Source organism: Anomalospiza imberbis, chromosome 1 (genome assembly GCF_031753505.1).
Source record: "Anomalospiza imberbis isolate Cuckoo-Finch-1a 21T00152 chromosome 1, ASM3175350v1, whole genome shotgun sequence".
Taxonomy (NCBI): domain Eukaryota; kingdom Metazoa; phylum Chordata; class Aves; order Passeriformes; family Viduidae; genus Anomalospiza; species Anomalospiza imberbis.
Window position 1 is genome coordinate 45,913,058 of NC_089681.1, and position 19,177 is coordinate 45,932,234.

General features: G+C 42.0%; 1 protein-coding gene across 6 annotated transcripts in view; it reads left to right on the forward strand.

Moving 5' to 3' along the window:
* KCTD1 (potassium channel tetramerization domain containing 1) overlaps positions 1-19,177 on the forward strand; it is a 100,669-nt gene that overhangs the window by 60,112 nt on the left and 21,380 nt on the right. For 4 of the 6 annotated variants that reach the window (XM_068190248.1, XM_068190214.1, XM_068190237.1 and 1 more), the window contains exon 2: positions 7,436-7,614. In XM_068190248.1, the coding sequence (XP_068046349.1) occupies positions 7,451-7,614 (164 nt within the window). In that variant the 5' untranslated portion in view covers positions 7,436-7,450. Of the gene's footprint in view, positions 1-6,788; positions 6,984-7,435; positions 7,615-19,177 lie in introns of those variants that run through there. The other 2 variants (XM_068190222.1, XM_068190229.1) reach the window with 2 other exon arrangements.

A 19,177-nucleotide genomic window follows, 5' to 3' on the forward strand; every position in this document is an offset into this window, starting at 1 on the left:
GCTGGACCTCCAAGTTTCATTTGGTTTTTTTAATAATACAGTGGGTTGGATGTATTCCAAAGATCCTGCTTGTGTTAGGGGCTTCAGTCAGATTGTGTGCTGGCTATGTTTGCCACTTGCTTGACCCAAGCACAGCAAGTGTGCACATCAGCCACCTCCAGCAGAAGAGTTATGCTTGACCCAAGGAAGAAATGGATAGGCAGTGCAGAAGAACAGGGATGTAATAAATGACAACATTTGGGCTGACCTCAGCACTACTCACCCAAACAAGCAAGGGGCTGAGTTAATCTTCCATAAAGAGTGCAAACTTATAAAATATTTTGAGGGAGGTATTAAACTTTTGTCTGCAGTTTCAAGGCTTAGGGAGGTTTTCAGAGAACTTTATAAGCACTTGAGAAGATACCTCCTGTCTCTGTAAACTTTGCCAGGTTTTTGGACTCGCCTTTACTGATGTATTGGTGTGAGCACAGGCCTTCATTTGACTTCTGCCATTATCCATTAATTCTTTTTCTCCACTTAAAGATTTTTCTTAAGGGCTCAATGACAAGTTTCTGATGAAAGTGTGGTTAGAGCTGTTCTGCTCAAGCTAGTTGTGTGCTATAGACTTGGCTCCTGGGCTCTGGAATTATCAAGGTGCCTCCAAGCTCTTGCACAAGGGTGGTTTTTAACTGTCCTACGTCTCCAGGTAGACAGCTTTCTCCACTCAGCACAAATACCTCGCTTCCTTCAGCCCCTTGCCTTGCATTTGGTTCTCTGCACATGTGTCATTTATTCTAGGTCCTGGTCAGCTCTGAAATCCCAGCAAGGCTCATTTTACCAAGGAAATGCCACCACATCTCTCCAGCGCTTGCAGCATTTAGCATGTGCATGTGCTCTGCAGTGCCAGCATCTCAAGGAGGAGAAGGCTGAAAGCAGCCAGAATTTGGGATGTGCTGCAAGGAACCCCTGTCTTGAGGGGCCAGATCAGCGCTCCACTCCAGGGCCAGTGACTCTGGGACAAGGAGAATGTACCAGTTAAAATTGTCCCCTCAGGTAAGTGCTCCAGTCACCACTGCTATAGCCACTCTGGTGTGACCAGAGGTGCGGTTATCCCCTTTGTAGGCTTGATCTGTGTTTGGACTATTTCAGGATACACACAGGACAGCCCAGTACTGTTCCTGACACCTTCAGGAAAGAGTTTTGGCCACGGTTTTTGTTTCACGATGAACTATACCCTACACTCTGGCTATGAGGGACCCTTCTGGGTATCTCTGTCCCCTCTCTCAGGTGGCCTTGTGACACCCACCTTTCTAAAATGCATTGCTGCATGTATTTCTGCAAATAATACTGAGTGCCCCAAGCATGGCACTTGTGGTGTGAGGAGTGAGCAGCTGCTTGGCATAGTAGATCTTCTGCAGTTTGGTGGCTCAGCATATCCAGAAAACCTTCCTGCTTCTCAAGCTCTCCATTGTATTTGACAGTCTTGCACAGGATAATTTGACCTTCTGTTGTATATTGACAGACATTCAGGGTTTAAAATGAAGCTTTAGAGATTTAGAATAATAAATCTAGTACTACTATTGAGTCTCAGAGGACCTGGTGTCTTAGCTTACTGTGGCATTGAATTGCAGCTGATTGTGTTTTGGGCCTGTTTTTCATGTGATGCTCAGACACAATTGTTCTGGAGTTTTGCCTTATAAACATAATTCCTAATGTTCAGAGTCAGCAATCCTAAACCTTGCAGCTGTGAGAGCAAGGGCAGTTGTATTATATTGATGAAAGGCAAAACATGACAGTGCAATTGGCATATTTTTGCTGGGGAAAACAATGGGCTGTTTCTTTGTTTTGCAGACCCAGTGGCAGCAGTAAAGCCCAACCATGTCCTCAGGGAGCTACCGACCATTGGTGTCAGGGTGAAGAAGCAGAAGAAAAGGATGGATGTGCTTACATGTAAAGACTTTTTGACAAAGTTCTGAGCAATTTCTTTGTGCTTCTGGGCTCTTCAGAATGAAGGTGAAGAAAAAGCACCATGATGGCATGCACACCTTGAGATCAAAATGCAGTTTGCATGCTCTGTGTGGTGCACATGGTCATCTTTGACCACCTTACAGGGCTCTGTCTGAGGGGCCAGCACAGTTTGGTGTCATCTGTGGATGCTGAGTACCAGAGCTACAGCTAGAGAATTCGGTGTGAGGACATCACCAGCTCATGGAGGTACCCATGGGGGGATTTTCCCCTTCCAGCAGGATAAGCTCCTGGGTTTCTTGGACATGTAGCTTTGTATCTCTGCCTGCTTGCTACACCTTCCAGAAGTGCTGTTTGTACCATACTGATATTGTTTATGTTGAATAAATGCTTTCTCCAGCCTCTTTGTTGTGGCAACTCTTTTTGCTGAATTCAAAAAGTGGGGGGGTACTTGTCTAAGCATTGTGGTGATCAGGATTTTTTTTTTTTAATCTTTAATGAAATGTTTGTTTTAAAAAAAAGTGCATCTTCAAAGTGGGGACACTTGAGCAGGAGCCAAATCCAAGAGCAGTCCTAATGTTCCTGGTTTGGATGAGGTTCTTGAGCTGCACTTTCCCCCATCTCACCCCGGAGCATCAGCCTGTTGTTTATTTTAGAGTGCAGGCACACAGATGTCCCTGACGCTTGAGTGATTTCTGCTCTGTACTGGAGGAGAAGGGATTTGATGCCAGCTTCTGAAGTTTGTTTGCTTTTGGATTCATTCCCCGTACAGTGGGATATATGTGTTCAGACTCTGCTGCTGGAGGTGGCTGATGTGGATGTGTTAACTACTGTTTCCAGTTGTTCCTGAGTACCAAGCTTTTGTGAGGAGAAGCATCTGTCTCATGTCTCTCTTTTGTGAAAAAAGGATAATGAACACAGACGGATTCGATACTTTAGAACAAACTACTGCATGATTATTCGTTCTAATGTCTAGAACAGATAAGCTTGCCCTCACTTCCCCCAAAAAATCCAAGGGAATTAGAAATGTGTAACTTCGAGTTTCTCAGCAGTAATAATTGCTGGGGCTTTGACAGGGAATATATATGCTACTGAGTAGCATATACACTTCTGGTTGACCTGGGCTGGCTTACAGGAAAGACACTGGCTAAAATAATTCCAGCCAGCAGTGTCTTGACCTGCAAACTAAAATGATCCTCACAGTCCAGTGAGTCAAGCTGACGGTTTGTACTTGAATGCCGGTCCTTCTGTGCCTGAGCTTAGGTTGTCTTGTAGTGGCACGGTTTTTGTCAAGGTTTCTGTCTTAAGAAGGGAACCAGGATGACTCTACTCAAGACCACAGAGTGTAAATAACACTTAGGACACCTGTGCTAATATTTTGAGAGGAGGATTAAGCCTCCCATCTCTTTGATTTTTGTACACTAAGCACATTGTAATGACTCATGTTCTTCAGATATCTCCTATTCCTTCCACTTGCTACCAGAACACTGACATGGTTCCTATGTTATTGTCGTTTGGTAGACCAGTTGCACGAGTGCACATCTCAGCCCTGCAGCTACTGTGTTTTTTTTTAACCCAGGTATAAAGGCTTATTCTTTAGCAATGTTTTTGAGTGGAGTTGGGGAGAAGACGGTATAGAAGAAAAGGCAGGGACGGGAGAAGGGATTTGTAAACTCTTCTCCATGATCCTTGGCCCCCTTTGGTAGGAAGGCTTCTAAATTATACGGATTTTTGTAAATCCCAGGAGGAGCAGTTAAGGCAGGGCTGCTTTTGCTTTTGATGAGTCTACAGGAGGGCTTGCTTAGAGCAGAAAATGTGAGGTTCAGATTTACTCTAAAAGGTTCAGATTTACTCTAAAAACTGTGCCTATGAGCTGCTTGTTGTGGAAAGACTCCTTCAAATATCAACAAGGAAGTGGAGGAGCCCCAAACTGCTCTAAGAGCAGTGCTTTTGTGTGCTAAACCAAAACTGAAAAGTTTTAGACAATCTAATTGCCTTTAGCCTGCCTAGCACATAGATTTTGGCACTTTTCATTACATCATTTCAGTCATATACTCATTCTGAGTGAAAGCAGGAACTAATTTTTATGAAAAGTTGTTGGAGGCAGGGGGGAATCATCTGGATATTAATAATGATAAATGCTTTACAGGGTATTTGAAGTATTTTGGTTCATGGAACTGTTATAAAAGTGTATTTTCTGTTATTAATTTTTTTTTGTAGGATAAATAATAAAATGTTTGAGGAGGAAAGCTATGAGAGGTCAGACTGTTGACAGGTCAGGAGGGTCACTGCCCATCCAGCCAGTGCAGGTGGTGGCCATGCTTTGTGCCCCACTCATGAGCAAAGCTGATGCAGTTCCCAAGGCAGACAACAACCTCTGTGATCTCCTGTGTGAGAACAACCGTGGCTGAGCTCTGAACCCATTCCTGGGTTCATGTCTCACCTGCCTGACACCAAGAAAGGCTTCTGAAGAGCTTTTTGATTCTTTTTGTTGTCAGCTGTTCCAGATAGCTTGCTGGAGCCCGTTTAGTTTCTTTCTCTCCCTTCTCCACCTGTAATTCTTGCTAAGGAATTGTGTTTGTAATCACATTAGCTGGTAGAAGCTTAGGTCACCAGCACTGCCTTGTTTTAATCACTTTTTACCAAAACTTGTTCACTTCCACGTTTGCAATAATCCAATGCAACCCATGTATTTCTTCAGAAACTGTTTGCCCCTGTGTTATCCTTTCCGTAGCTGAACAATACAGTGATTTAACTAATGCAGTTATATAATTCTGATCTGTTAAATGCTGTATGCACTGAATGGTGATCTATGCTCTGACAGTGCTATTGAGTTGTGCCACATTAAAAAAAAAAAAAAGGGATTTTTAAAGGACCTGCTTCTCTGAATCCCATTTTTGCTTTAGTTTCGCTGGGGCAACTGCAGTAGAGATATAATTGCCTAATTTCAAAGTGTCTCCAAAATGGTACCGAACTGTTTTTATGCAGGGAAATGTGCTTTGTGGGCTCAGACTGGAGCAAGGTTGGCATTATTGTGCTTAATATCAGCCACTGAGAAGAAGGACTTTGTTTCATGAGACACATAAACACAGGTAACTTGAAGAGGAAATGTTGAAAAGGAGGGTGAAATAAAATAGTAAAAGGTTTTACTGTAAAGCATTTTTATTTCTTGGGAGTTTTAGTAGGTAAACTGTGTAAATGGCAGCTTGGTTATGACTTGGGTTTGGAAACTGGTTCCCTTTTCTTAAGCTTTGTGGGTTCTTTTGCCTTTTAAAATGCCCACGGTCCTCCAACCTATCTCCCATCCTGGCAGTGATGTTTATACCACACATTCTTCTCCTATTTTGTGCAGCTAGTGCTATCACAGCTATGCTGAATGAGGTTCCTGCCTAACTACAATATTAACCCTGCAAATCTGTTCATTTTCTCTTGAGCAGCCCCAGGCAGGGTATACAGGAGAGAATGTGTCCAATTGAAAAACTGTGACAGACTCGGTGGTGCTGCACTGTACTAAATTGCAAGAGAGCTGTTTTTTCTGCCAGAGAGGATCCTGTGAAGGGACGTGCTGGTGTCCGTCTTGTACAAGTTACAGAATTTATTTTTCGTTTTAGTCTCAACTTTCATTGATAATTTTATCTTTATTTTTGCCAAACTGTCTGCTTTTAAGCACTGAAATGTGTTCCTCAGACCTGCTGCTTTCGGCCTGCTGATCGTCCAACGCATGCTCCCCCCACCCTTAGTTTGTATCAGTCCTTGATTCCTTACTTTCACCTTTGTAGTTGTTGTTTTTAATTTTTTTCTTTATTATTTTGCTAAATACCGCTCTGCAGATCAGTAGCATCTTGGGTGGTGGTTGTACCACATAGCATTTGTAGCAGACATTAGCTTTGCATAGCGTGTGTACCTTATTTTGTCTGGACTTGTCTTCTTTGCGCTGCAGGCACCTCCTCCAGCAGTTGTAGTGATTAAGCCTGGTATTTCTGCAGATTTATATTAACTTCTGCTTATAAAGAAAGAGAAGAAACCCAACCCTTCCCTCCTCCCCGCCCCAACATCTAAACTAGATGATTTTCTCCATTCCCTTAGTTTTTATCAGTATTAGAACGAAGCTTGCTTTTGTGTATGAAGGAAAATTAGTTAAGTACCTTGTGGTTTATAGATGCCTTTTGTGACATACTACTCGGATTTATTGTGCAACGTTGGCCTGTAAATCATTTCAGCCAGACGATTACCTGGCTCATGTTGCCTTTATGACTTGAGTCCTTTGACAGCCATGAAAAATGGAGAAACGCTGGTTCTGGCGGCGGCGGACTTTGCTGGCCCGAACGGCCCGTAACTCTCTGTGATGGCCGCGCTCGCTTTGCTGAGGTTTGCTGCCTGGCTCCGAGGAGATGTTTACAAGGAATCCATTACTTTGTGCAGCTGAAAGACGGTGTTGAAAGAACAAAGGGAGTTTTGTGATGAAGTGTATCTGACTTCTCGCTGCTTTGCTTACCTTTTAAATGTAAAACTCGGTCATTTGCAAGGGCTTTTAGTTCTCAGGGCATCCCTATAAGATTCCACCCCGTGTGGAGCTGTCCTTCAGTCGAAAGCGGGGTTGTCCCAAAACCGCTCTCGAACGCATTTCTATTTTAATCCCCAACTTTGCCTGCCGCCTGCCTTCCTGGCTCCAGCTCACCGCCCTGCCCTGCCCCACCCGCAGCGCGCAGGCGGCCGCTGCTCCCCCGGCGCTGCTGCAGCGCTCCCGCCGTGACTAAAAGTTGCTTTCATCAGCCGAGCATCGGCTCCGGCTCCGGCTCCGCGCTCGCAGCCCGCCGGCCCCGGGGAGCCGCTCACACCTGCAGCCTATGTGCGGCACGCGGGGGCAGCTGTCGCCATACGTATAACTTTTAAATGGAAAATGTCTTTCTCAAAGGCTGTCGATGTCCAGTGGTCTGCAGTCCATGAGCAGTTGACTAGTCCAGGTGTTTCTGCTTCTGTTCCTGTGCTATGTGAATTGGGAATTCAAGAGAAGCGTGTGCAGGATGGAGGAGTTGAGGGTTTGTATTCCTGTTCTGGTGGTACGGCAGTGACGGAGGGCTTGGGAAGGAACAGAAACTCTACCTGGGGTCGTCTCAGTTAAGGAAAATATTGTTCTCGGTCTTTTTGTCTGTATCGATTTCTGTCAGTGCTTTCATCAGCTCTTAAAAATGAGAATGACCCTTTTTGTTGGTATGGATTGATTGTCGTGCATAGTGTTCAGGAAGAACTTGGTTTTGAATGTGATTTCTTCTTTGTGGATTTTATCAGTGCCTTTTGCCCCACTGATTTAAAATGTGGCCATTTCAAACTCTCGGAGCTGGATTCGTTTTAAAAACTGCCGAATATTTGTCTGTGCTTTACTAAGATAAAAGTAATAATCTGAGGCGATGAGACAGTCCTATTGAGTCAAGACTGGGGGTTTCTGTAAGGTTTTAAAGGAGATCATTAACCCAGGTCTATCTTTTCACAGGACAGTCGGCCCAATATGTCAAGACCTCTGATCACTAGATCCCCTGCATCTCCATTGAACAATCAAGGCATCCCCACTCCAGCACAACTCACAAAATCCAACGCACCAGTTCACATTGATGTGGGTGGGCACATGTATACCAGCAGCTTGGCCACGCTTACAAAATATCCCGATTCCAGGTAACTTTAAAAAGCTTCTTCTGCATGTCTTTGGCAAACTCCTTTTCTTCCTTTTCGTGCTTGGACGTCCTGGGGCTGTCTCAGAATGATGAATTTAGCTCCTTTTGTTTCAAAATTAAATTAGCTTTCTTTGTTAGTAGGCAGTTAGAGACTTACTTTTCTTTCCCTGCTCCACTGTGTTTCTGACAAATGGCGCTTCTGCAAATCCTGATGCGTGTGTACTAAAACAAAGCTGAGAGAAAAGAGCACTTATTTTCTACTACCTAGGATTCTGGGTTTATGCCAGGGCACCCATGCTGTGGTTAGTTACATTCAAAAACTGTAGTGATACTGCGTTTAATCCCAAATGTGGGGGTGTTGGAGTATTTGTTTTGTTTCTTTTGGAACAGTAACTGCTCTCCTGTGCTGTCAACACGCCATCTCATATGTGTCACTTGAGGCAAAGGCAAAGTTGAATGAAATAAACTATAGGACAGTATTAACTGAATACTTTTTATAGAATCTTAGGACTTTTTAAATAATTAGGCTCTTAACTCTCATGTACCTTTTGAATGAAGTATTTGTGACTCTGGTAGCTCACTGGTATTAAGCAGTCAGAGAACTGCTGCACGTGTGAGCAAATGTGCCTGTAGAGTAGCTAAAACAAGAGTGCATCTCTAAGAAATCTAGAGTGCATTTAGCAGTGTGTGTGGGCATTACCTGGCGGTGCAGGCAGACAAGCAGTGTGGTGGTACTGTAACTCTAAGGGTTGGTTATGAGACAGCAGGAAGTCATTGTGTCCACAGTACAAATCTATACCTTGCCCTTCACTGCGCAATCCTGCTCTAGAGAGCAGGCAGTGTGCCCATTGTGTTCTCTCCAATCTGAGGGGGGAGATATTCAGTTTCTTGATCCCACAGCTCTGACTTGCCGTTTCAAAGGGCACAAAGCCCACTTCATGGGACGTGACTTCATTCAAAGCCTGGGTTTCACTTGATGCTGCTGCCTCTGCATCATCAGCTCACAGTGTTAGGTGGGCTGAAGTAGTGCTCCCAACAGGGCTGGAGGAAGAGAGTCGTACACACAGCGAGGCACATGGCCTTTCTTGTCACAGCCTCCTCAAGGAAGGTCCAGCGGAGGGGAGCAAAAGAAGCCATGCCAAAGCCTGGGTCTGCCAGGAGAGATTGAAGTAATGTCTGGGAAAACTTGAACTGTTCTTCGAAAACCAAATCTGTTCTTTTGGTTGTTTTTTTTTTTTTTAGAAGCTTCTCATGTTCAGCTCCTAGTAGTTGTGAATGCTTCATGGGTTTTTTGGTAGTTGGAGCAGTGATGGTGTCTGACACTGTTGTGTATGCAGAATAAGAGGCTGCTGCTTCTGTTTTCATGTCAGATTTGCAGAGAGAGTATATTACTTCAAGTGAAGAAACACTAAAATGTCATTCAAAAATGTGTCTGTTGGCAGTGGAATTTAAGCTTAATGTATTCTATGCTCAATTGAGCCATTGTAGCACTTGAAAGTGAAAGCTATGCCTGTAGTATCAAAGCCAGTTTAATAAATTAAGCATTTTAAAAGCTCTTCAAACATAATTTAAAGAAAACCCAAACTCTGAGTTACAGTCATTCTGTTTCAAGTCGTTCTGACATGTGTTTGTGTTTCAGTTCTGACAGTGTCTTTTGAACCTCTTGATGAGTATTTCCAGCGTAGCTGTTAGAACCTGGAATTCCCAGCCACTTCCAGAACTTGAGAGATATTTTTTTTTTAACATTAGCAGCTTCAAAAGAGTAATTATTATACTAGTTTGAATGTCAAGACAATGGCATGAAGCAGTATGCCAGTAATCATGATACAGTTGTTTGGGTTTTGTCTGAGATTTTGCCATGAGGTTTTTTTCCAGTGGAGAGTTGGGATGTATATATATGTGTATATGTATCTGTACATTTCTATATAGAGTGAGTGCTAGGTAAAAATTATCCAGTAATATCTGGACATTAATACAAATAGTTTCTTGAAGCCTGACATTGTCAGTTTCCTATCTGGCTAGACTATAACTTCATTACTCAAATTTAGCACAAGGTTTTTGTCAACACTGCTTATGTGTTTCTTTTTCTGTCAATACCGTATGTGTGAATGACATCAAAACTAAGGAAGGTGTCACAGATATTTTTGGGCCAGTTGAAACCTCCTGAGACTGTTATATGAAGTATTGTCTATGAAAAATAAGGTCTTGATTATCTTGCCTGAAAGAGCACTGCTCCAGGGATGAGTCAAGGCATTGGTTGCAGGCTCCAGCATGTAACAGGTTGAAACACGAAAGTCATTAGGTTTCTGACTCGTATTACATGCAGTCTAAGGGCCAGAAGCCTAAAATGAACCTTTAATCTGTGGGCCAGGTACCAGAGTCATCTTTCTTTGTGAGATTGAAAGGGTGATATTCAAACCAGTAGCTCTGGAGTCACTCTGACTTGCTGGTGTGAGGGAGACCTATTCTGATAGAGCAGTCTCTGCTTTGGAGCAAGTGTACTCTTCTCCTTTTGGAGTCAATAGCACCTCATCTTGTACCTCGCTGTTTTCTTCTTCCTGGACAGTGGAGTACGAATTGGAAAGAGTGCTTTAAAAAATAGTTCCTTAAATGATATCAGGTAAAGACTTGTAGCTTGAAGGGTTCATTTTCCATAATTCTTCTGTTAGATTCCCCAACCTGGTTTGTGCCTTGACATGTAAAATGCCTCCTGACAGATACCTATTCATTCCTCCAAAGAAACCTTGGTGTGACTGTAAAAGTGTCTTGCTACTGTTGCTGGATCCCTGCCCTTTGCGTTGGAAAGACAATTGTGGGTTTCTCTCAAATGCTCTTATGCTTGAAGAAGCCAAAGAATCAGAACCGATCTGTGTTTTGGGCAAAAGCTGTCCTGGTGAAGCAATCCGACAGACAAGCAGCTTATCTAATAGATGGTTTGAATTGAGTAATACTAGAATTATAAATTCTGAAGCTAAAATAATGCTTTAAAAAGCCCTCAAAGTTGATTTTAAAATCAAGTATCATATAATTTCAAAGAGCTCAGTTATAATCCAGACTAGGGAGAATCTATTGTTTTCACACGGAAAATCCCCTATGAATACTTCAGCTCATCAACAGGCTTCAGGTTCTCCCAAGAAACCAGTGAGACAATGCCTCAAACATGGTCTCATAAAGCTCAATAACACAATTTGCCAGACTTAGGCTTCGGGAAGAAGCCTAAGTTTGAATCAGCCTGTCTACCAAGAAGACCTAATGTGAGGTCTCTCTGCTGAAATAAATAGCAATTTTCTATTAAAATCTGAGGAGGGAGCAGGTGTCCTTCTATGTAGCTGTCTCCACTGAGACCTCTCCACTGTAGACCTTGGTGCACTCAGCCCTGCACAGATTGTACAACCTTTAGTTTACTTGAAGTTACTATATCTTTAGGTGGATACCTGGCAACAGTGAGCTATCTGTTAAAGACTTGGGTGTACAAAATTTTTTTAATTGCTTGGTTTTTGAAAATAAAGATTTTTTTTTTAATAGTTTTTTTTTCCACTGCACAGGAAAAAAAAATTCCAGGAAAGGAGGATCCAAGATGAGGGTCTGCTAAAGGAGCCTTTCTCCCCCAAGAGCTCAGGCACATGCGTGCAGTGCCATTGTTCCCCGTGGTCACCAAAAAGTTTGAGGATAATGGGTTGAGGTGTTAGGATTTATGCTTGTCCGGAGAGGAAGCACTGGCTGGTTAGCTCTGATACTTTAACCCAAGCAGCCTACTCTCCTTCCAGTGCATTGTCATCTTGCAGCACGATCGATTTGGAATCGGCATTCCTACATCTCTCAGCCTTAATGCTGTCTGCATGGCATCTACCAAAAGTTATTGTGTACCAGGCTAAGACAACCTCAACTGAATATCGGAGCTGAATGGGAAGATGTAGAACTTTGATCATACAAGCATCAGCTGTCTGGTATCTCTGATATCAGCAATATCAGCAGTGTTGTCTATCTCGTATGTTCAAAGCATCTGAACTTTTAATTAGTTCTATCCAAGTCATCTGGTACAAATACTTGTGTAATACCATGGCATTGGATTGCCACATCCTATATTCCCACCACAGAATGGGAAAAAAATCACTTAAAACCTTGTATATAACTTTGTAGAACCTTTTAGAGTATCTGTTTGTGTTGCTACATTTCCCATCTTGAGTTACTCCCTGCATATGAAGATGGATTCTTCTTATACAGTATTTCACAATGCTTCCATATTTCTGCCCTGGGCTATTTCAGGTTTTCATATGAACCAATCCATTTGTGTCCCAGTTTTCTTACCCAATCTTCACTCTCAGCCCTCAGGGAAATTAAATTTCACACACTTGGATCCAGTTAGGACACTGACTTTTTTTTTTTTTTTTTTTATTGGTAAGGGTTTATTTTGCATCAAGAGCACAGAATTACTTAGGAGAATGCCCAGACTGTCCTTGGCCTTTTTTGACAGTTTGGAAGAAAGACTTATCCTTCACAAGTTGTGTAGGTAGACTTCCAAGGACATGCTGTGAGTCAGGCAGCAATGCTTGCCTGTATCAGAGCTCTGTCAGTTTCTATCATCAGTCCCCATGTCTAAAACAAACTGACATGGCCCTTAGTTCAAGCTTCTGCAAATTGAAGCACCATACTGGAGACTTCTGTCTTGGTGGGAGACCTGCTGAGGTGAGGGTGGTCTGCACTTTGCATAGGCCTCTCTCTGTAACACCTGCACGAAAGCAGCCCTGTCACAACTTTCCTACTCACCTTGGAAAGCACCTCTCAGTCTGCTCTAAGTTGTGCTAAACTTGAAGAAATACAAAATTTTCTAACTAATGAGCATTTGGTGATTTGGGTTTTTTAAGGAAATATTGAGAGAGTGGGTGTTACTGCATCTTCATTTCCACTCTCCTTATTTGGATTTGTCTTCCTGAGAGGTCCATCTCTTTCTGTATCTTTTCTAGAACAGCAACATCAAAGGCAAGCTTCTGTGAAAGAGCAAGCTTCTGTGAAAGTTTTCAGTATTGCTGTAACCACCTTTGTCTGCTGTATTAGCATGAATGGTCCAGGTCACAGCTTTTTAACGTTTTGTAACATTCCTGGCAGGAGGGAAATAGGCAGGAGAAGTTGGCAGAGGGTCAGTTCAATCTTTGTTATCTATCCTCTCTTAGTCATCTCGTTATTCACCTTTTATATTTCATCATTTGATTGCTGCATGGTCTTGTGGCAAGGAAAAGTGAGGGCTTGAGATAGGGAAATACATTGACTCTCACTGACCTGTTCTGTGACCCAAGATAACTGATTTAACTTTGAGCTTCACTTGCTTCCTACCAAGGTTAACAAAAAACCAATTTGTAGAGTGCTTTGGGATGATGACTGAAAGTGTAAAAGATTACTATCTCTAAGCATAAATATTTATAGATCCAGTAACTGAGATAGAGGTTGATGATGTTGGTATCATCAGTAACATGTATTAATAAAAAATCAACTGTTGATTCATGAGGACCAGACTCAACGGAGTCAGGCAGTACAGTTATGTTGGTTAGAGTAACCACATATACAGATTTGGAAAGAAAATGGAAACAGAACTGTGAATGATACTATACTTTATGCCTATTTAAAGAAATTCAGAGAATTTACACAACTAATATTTTAAAGAGATCTCTCTTTAACACATCAGTCAATAAAGAGCTCTGAGAGGTATTTTCTGGTCCTGGCTGAACCAAGATTAATTGTAGCTCTAGGTATGTATATTGAACTTAGGGTATATATTGACCTCGTTTTGCCTCAATTAATGATCACCACAGGTCAGTCATCACTGTTGCCTCAGTAGAAGTAAATATTTTTCAAATTGTAGACCTGTAATATGTTTAACTTGCAAGGTCAGCAAGTTGCTGCTGTAGCTTGTGGCTGGTGACTGGTGAAAGAAATAGCATCATCAGATTAGCAGGTTCTCACATCATGTGGTCAGTAACTGGTGGTGAATCATCACTGAAAGGGGCCACAAAATTGATGTCTGTCTTCCTGTTCTAAATGTCAGTAAAAGTGGGCTTATGTATATTTACTTGGAGGGTAAAAAGCAGTGTCCTGTATTTGTTCAGTGCTTTTGCACTCAGATCTGTAAAATGACAGTAAAATCAAGATAGTGGATTGTTGGAGAGCTCTTTGCACATATGCAGAGCCAGGGAAAGTAGATGTGCAGACTTGATGCTACAGGGGCTCATTACATGCTTGTTCTGGCTGCCCAGCTATGACAGTGTGTAAGGAAGTATGTTCAGAGGAATAAGTGTCTACATTCAGGAGTGTTAGAAAGCTAAAGACTTCAGCTCCTTATTTCTGAAGCTAGTAATCCTCAGAAGTAACAATCATTTTTTCTTGGGGGCAAAGAAGAAAATCCATAGCCATATAATCAGTGTTGGGATTCCTTTGCCAGTTGGCTTTTGTGGGTTTGTAGGGGTCCAGCAGGGGGGAGGTTGTCAATAACTAGTTTAAGGGTCTGTGCTTTGAGAAATCATTTGACTGCAAAGGCTTCTTGGAATCCTTGGAATCCTTGGATGGAAATTTGTGGATGGGAACCTTACAACTTTTGTATTTTTCTGCCCAATAACATGGTTTCATAAGCTAGACTGAAGGCACCCAAGCAGTATTTCTCACTCTTCCTGACCTGGGAAGATAAAACAATATTCTGAGTCTCTAGGTCTCGCTGACCTAATAAGAAAAAATCCCATTAGAAACTGAAGTGGCACTGAAGTATTCTGCTTATTGGTCACTTCTGATAGGGCCCAGGTTTGAATCATAGTCGTGAGGTTCAGTGACTTGTTTTGCCTTTTGCTGTACTTACAGAGGTTCCTGATGGCAAGGAGTGTGTTAGCACAAGGTTCTCATTCTGCTCCCACATAAACTGTTCATAATTCATGGGCCTTTCATAAATTGCAATGTAGTTGCTAAGCAAATTGGCATCTAGTACATACATAATTGCAGAAGCAAACATATTTGGCTTCCAGTTTTGCCGTCAACACCCGGCCACCTCTTGGGTGTGTTTAAAGCTTTAGGATATAGATTCCAACTTCTGGCTTACTTCTTTCTGGTGATGATCAACCTTCTGGCTGGGTTTCATGTATGCTTGCCATTTGGGGATGTATTTGCAGAGGTTACATAGGAAATGGTGAAAACTGCTCAGGACTCAATGGTTATCTGCAGTCATTTTGATGCAAATAAGGCACAAATGCTGTGTTGGCTAAGGGAATGTCACTAGTTCCTGTTATGTGAACTTTTCCTCTAACTTAACCAGTCTGCAGTTTATTCAAATATCATAACCAGACAAGTGTCATCTGGCAAGCTTTATTCTCCTTTTGTCTTTTGTTCTCAATCTTTTTTTTTTTTGCCTTTGTCTACACCATGCAAGATGTTGATTTCTCTTTGACTCTTGCCTTTCAGTATCTTTTTTTCTGTCCCTATTCTGCTCTGAGCATTGACCCTACTTCTGTCAACTAAAGTCCCTCGTTGCTTTGTCTTCATTTCTTTTTCATACACACTTTCCTATCTCTGTTGGAAGGAGTCGGAGCTCACAGAGGTCACAAGTGATCTTTACCTGACCAGATCAAAGCACATTGTTTGCTTTCTTGTCCTTTTCCCCCCACACATGTATGGTTTTCTGGCTATTGTTAATGGTGAGCTGTCTTACAGTAGGTAAGCAGACAGCATATTTTAAGGATATCTCAGATACTGCTTTTGCTCTTAGTGACATCAGTTCGGGGATGCCTCTGAGACTCATTCACATTGATTTCTTTCATTGAGTCTTTAAATCAGTTATCAAATAAATTGTTTCTAGCCCTGATGTGTACATTAGCTTGGGTCTGAAGGACTCTTCCAGCACAGTTGCAGCTCTCTGCAGCAAATGTGGGCACTTTTCTAGGCACTTTCAAGGCACTTTCTGCCTGCTTCTGAGAACCATCGGGCTTCTGCAACTGTTTGAAAGCATTTAAGCTGAGCTTGTAGCTGCTACTTGTGGATTGCTTTGTAGGGATGTGCTTTCAGGAAAGCAGTGGGCTCACAGTCACTTTCCTATCCAGTCCTTCCACTGTGCAGCACTGTGTGTGTAGACACTTGGGTAGCTCAAGTGCTCAAAGCAATATAGCACGACGCTCCACCTGGACTCGTTTTTCCTGCTTCCAGCAAACTCAGCAGTGCCATGTCTGGTACCCAAGCTAATTACTGAATACCTATCTTTGCAATTTCTTCACACTGCTGCATTTTGCAGAACAGGCATTCGGTGATGGAGAGCAACTCTGGCAATTCAGTTTCTGTGAATCAAAACCTTTCTGTTTGCAAAGGATTAAAAGAGATAAAGGGGGAGAGTGACAGGAAGATGAAAGGGTTTTGTTCAGAAGATGAGATAGTTGCAAAAAGCAATGTTAAATGCAATGGGGTACCTTTCTGCAGTTCAGCAATTTAGAAAGGTAAATTCTACCTCCTAGACTGCAATGGGGTTTTCTTGATAAAATGTGAGAAGCCTGTCAATCAAATGGTAGACATAATTGTTCTTTAAATGACCTATTAACATCCCATTTCTTTTAATTAAAAATTGTATTTTAGTTCTCGTTCAGGCCATATTTGAACGATAAACACTCTTTCCACTTGAGGCGTGTTGCAGGTGAAAGCTGTGACTAGCTGTGAGACACATGTAAAACAGGAGTGATTGAAGTCCCAGTGCAGCAACATGTGGCTTGCCTTTGGCTCCCTGCTGACACAGAGGGAGATGGAGGGATAAGCAGTATCTCACAGAACCACACCCAAACCCGTTGCATTCCTTGCCTAAGAAATTGCTTGTAGTTACTTATTGTGGCATAGAAAGTTATAATATACAGCATTTGCCATAAGTGTGTCACTTCAGAGCAAGTGATGGATTATGTCCTTCCACACCCCAAAAGTTGTTCTTTGTTCTGTAATTAAAAAATAAATGTTGCAATGTTGAATTGGAAATATTGTGTGCCATAAAATAAATTTGTTTTGTTAGGTTGCCTGGGTGTAATTGCAACAATGTCACTGCATTAAACCCATGTCGTGGGGCAATGGTTTCCTGCCCCTACACCAGTGCCAAGCACTGCTTTGCTTAGCAGCTCGATTGCTGTTTATCTCCGTCAGCCCCTGTGATTATTTTGCTTCTGTGAAACTTTTTTTCGTATTTTGTTCCATGCAGACTAGAAATTATAGTTCTGTTCGAGTGCTAACCACAAATCCCAAACAGTGGGAAGCTCTGCCATGCTGGAGTGGCTCAGCTGGGAGCTGGTTTTCGGTTCGCCCGAACTTGTCGGTGATCCGAGGGGAAGAAGGCACTCCAAACCGTGACGGTCTGCTGGGCCCCTTCTACCCATCTGAAAATTGATCCCTCTTAAACAGTTTAGAGGACCCTCGGGGTCTTGCAGCTTACATAAAAAATGAAAGCCCTTCCTGTCTTAGAGCAGTGCAAGCAGTCAATACAAAAGAGAAAAATGATCTTTTAAGTGTATCCCATTGAATCCATTATCTCGAGGGCCCGTGCTTGATGCTTCATCAAAACATCATCTTCTTGGTGATACGGGGCATTCGGGGGATTTTAGAGAAAATGCTGCAGTACTCTCAGTGCCACAGGACAGGCTAAATATGATACAAGCCAGAAAATGAGAGCTGCAGAAAAACAGATATGTTTCTCCTTATAACATATTGAATTTTGCATGTTTGAAAGAAGCAAATCTTTCAGGAAGAGTTTTGAGCGTTTCTTTTGTGGTATGAAAGTCGTGTTGGTCAGCTTGTACAGTAATTGCTTTGCTCTCAATGAGAATGTAAATTGGCAGGGTGTTTTTTTTTTCATTGCAATGATTAAGAAAATAAAAGAGCAAATAAAGCTCAGTGTTTGTACCATCAGTACATTCTACCCTTGTTGTGGGAAGTAGAGATAGGGTTGAACTGCTCTATCATAACCTGAATTGGTGTTGAATTTCTGGTTCTTGTGAGCAAGAGTCAAGATTCTTAGTTTTTAAATGCTGAAGTGTTAAAAATCTTTTGCATGCCTGTACTAATGATTCATATGTTTTTCTTAGACTAGCATGAAAGGAAAAGCATTGATTTCTGTTGTTCTGAGTTTGAAGTATTTATAGCAGCACAGTGGAGTTTTTTACCAGATTACTGGGGTAGAAGCTTATCTTTTGCTGTCAGTGTTTCCTTACTGGAAATAGTAAGAATATTGCTTTTTTGTTAGATTATAAGCTGTAAAGCAGAAGAACTGGAATTTGTTTTCAATAACCAGTAGCATCAGTAATTCAGAAACGCTACTGAAAAAAGGTGTATTTTTGGAAGACAGAACAACGAAGAAGCACTATTTCTGAATGTAGCTGAGTTGTCAAACACACATCCTTTGGGGTGTCCTCCATTTCCTTTGGTGAAAGCCTAGCTTAAATAAACTGAGCAGTAGGCAGTGGGTGTGTGCCTTTGCACAACAACATACACCCAGGTGCTTCGTTGGCCAGGGTGATCCCAAAGGCAGAGTGCTGTCAACATTCCTAATTGGTTATTACCCAATAACACACACCCTCCAGTGTCTTGGGACTACAAAACACTTTTTACCTAGCCTTCCTACATGAATAATGAAGCACTTCAAATATTCATCCAATTATAGTCAGCCTCTCTCTTGGCTAAGGATTGCCAAATGCAATTGGACATACTTCTGACATAGAATTTCAGGCTGTATCTGTGTTGGAAGGGTTTAGTCATAATTCTTGACTTCTGGGGAGAGATTAGATATCACCATGATGGTAATTTCTCCAGCCTCAAAAGTTATTGTTTATTCACTTTTGCTATGAAATTCTAGTTTACTAGCAGTATAATGTGGGAGTTTTAGGAATATTTTTTTCATTTTATGCTTGGAGTTTGTCACATCAAACTGCTCATGTTTGTTTGAAACAATGAGATGTTTTGCTTTTTCTCAAAGTGCTGTGGCTACAGCTGCACAGGACTGAAGTTGCCATAAAGCATGTGAAAAGCAGTTAATGTTTACTTTCAAACATGTAAGCTATATTTATATTTATCTTATATTTTTTCTGAATATTTTGCTGCCCAGCACAATTGACTCCTGATGTGTCAGTGGCTGACTTTTAAATATGTTTTTCTTGTGCCTTGCTGACATTTTCAAAAACAATGTCCTTATTCTTTGCAGAATATTAAGGTTTAATTTTTCTTTACTGGCTTCTCCTGTGTATGAGCTCCCCTGAGTGATAATCTTCCCTCTGGCCTTTCAAAACCTGATGAGGGTGGTGCTCTGCTCATGGCAACTTCCAGCTCTGCTGCAGTAATGCCACAGGGAACCACTCTGGCTCCATTGTGCTGCCACAGAGAAAAGCCCAGTGTCCATAGTTGGAGATGCAAAGGAGATGCATGAGTGGGGAAGTGGTGGCAAATGTTATTCTAGGGAGATACAAATTGGCAAAACAGTGGCAGCTAGGATACCTGCCTGCTTATTTCCCCTTTGGAAGACCTTATGGGAAAGGGAAGGGAGAAAAAATGCTGCTTCTCTGTAGCTAAAGCGTATT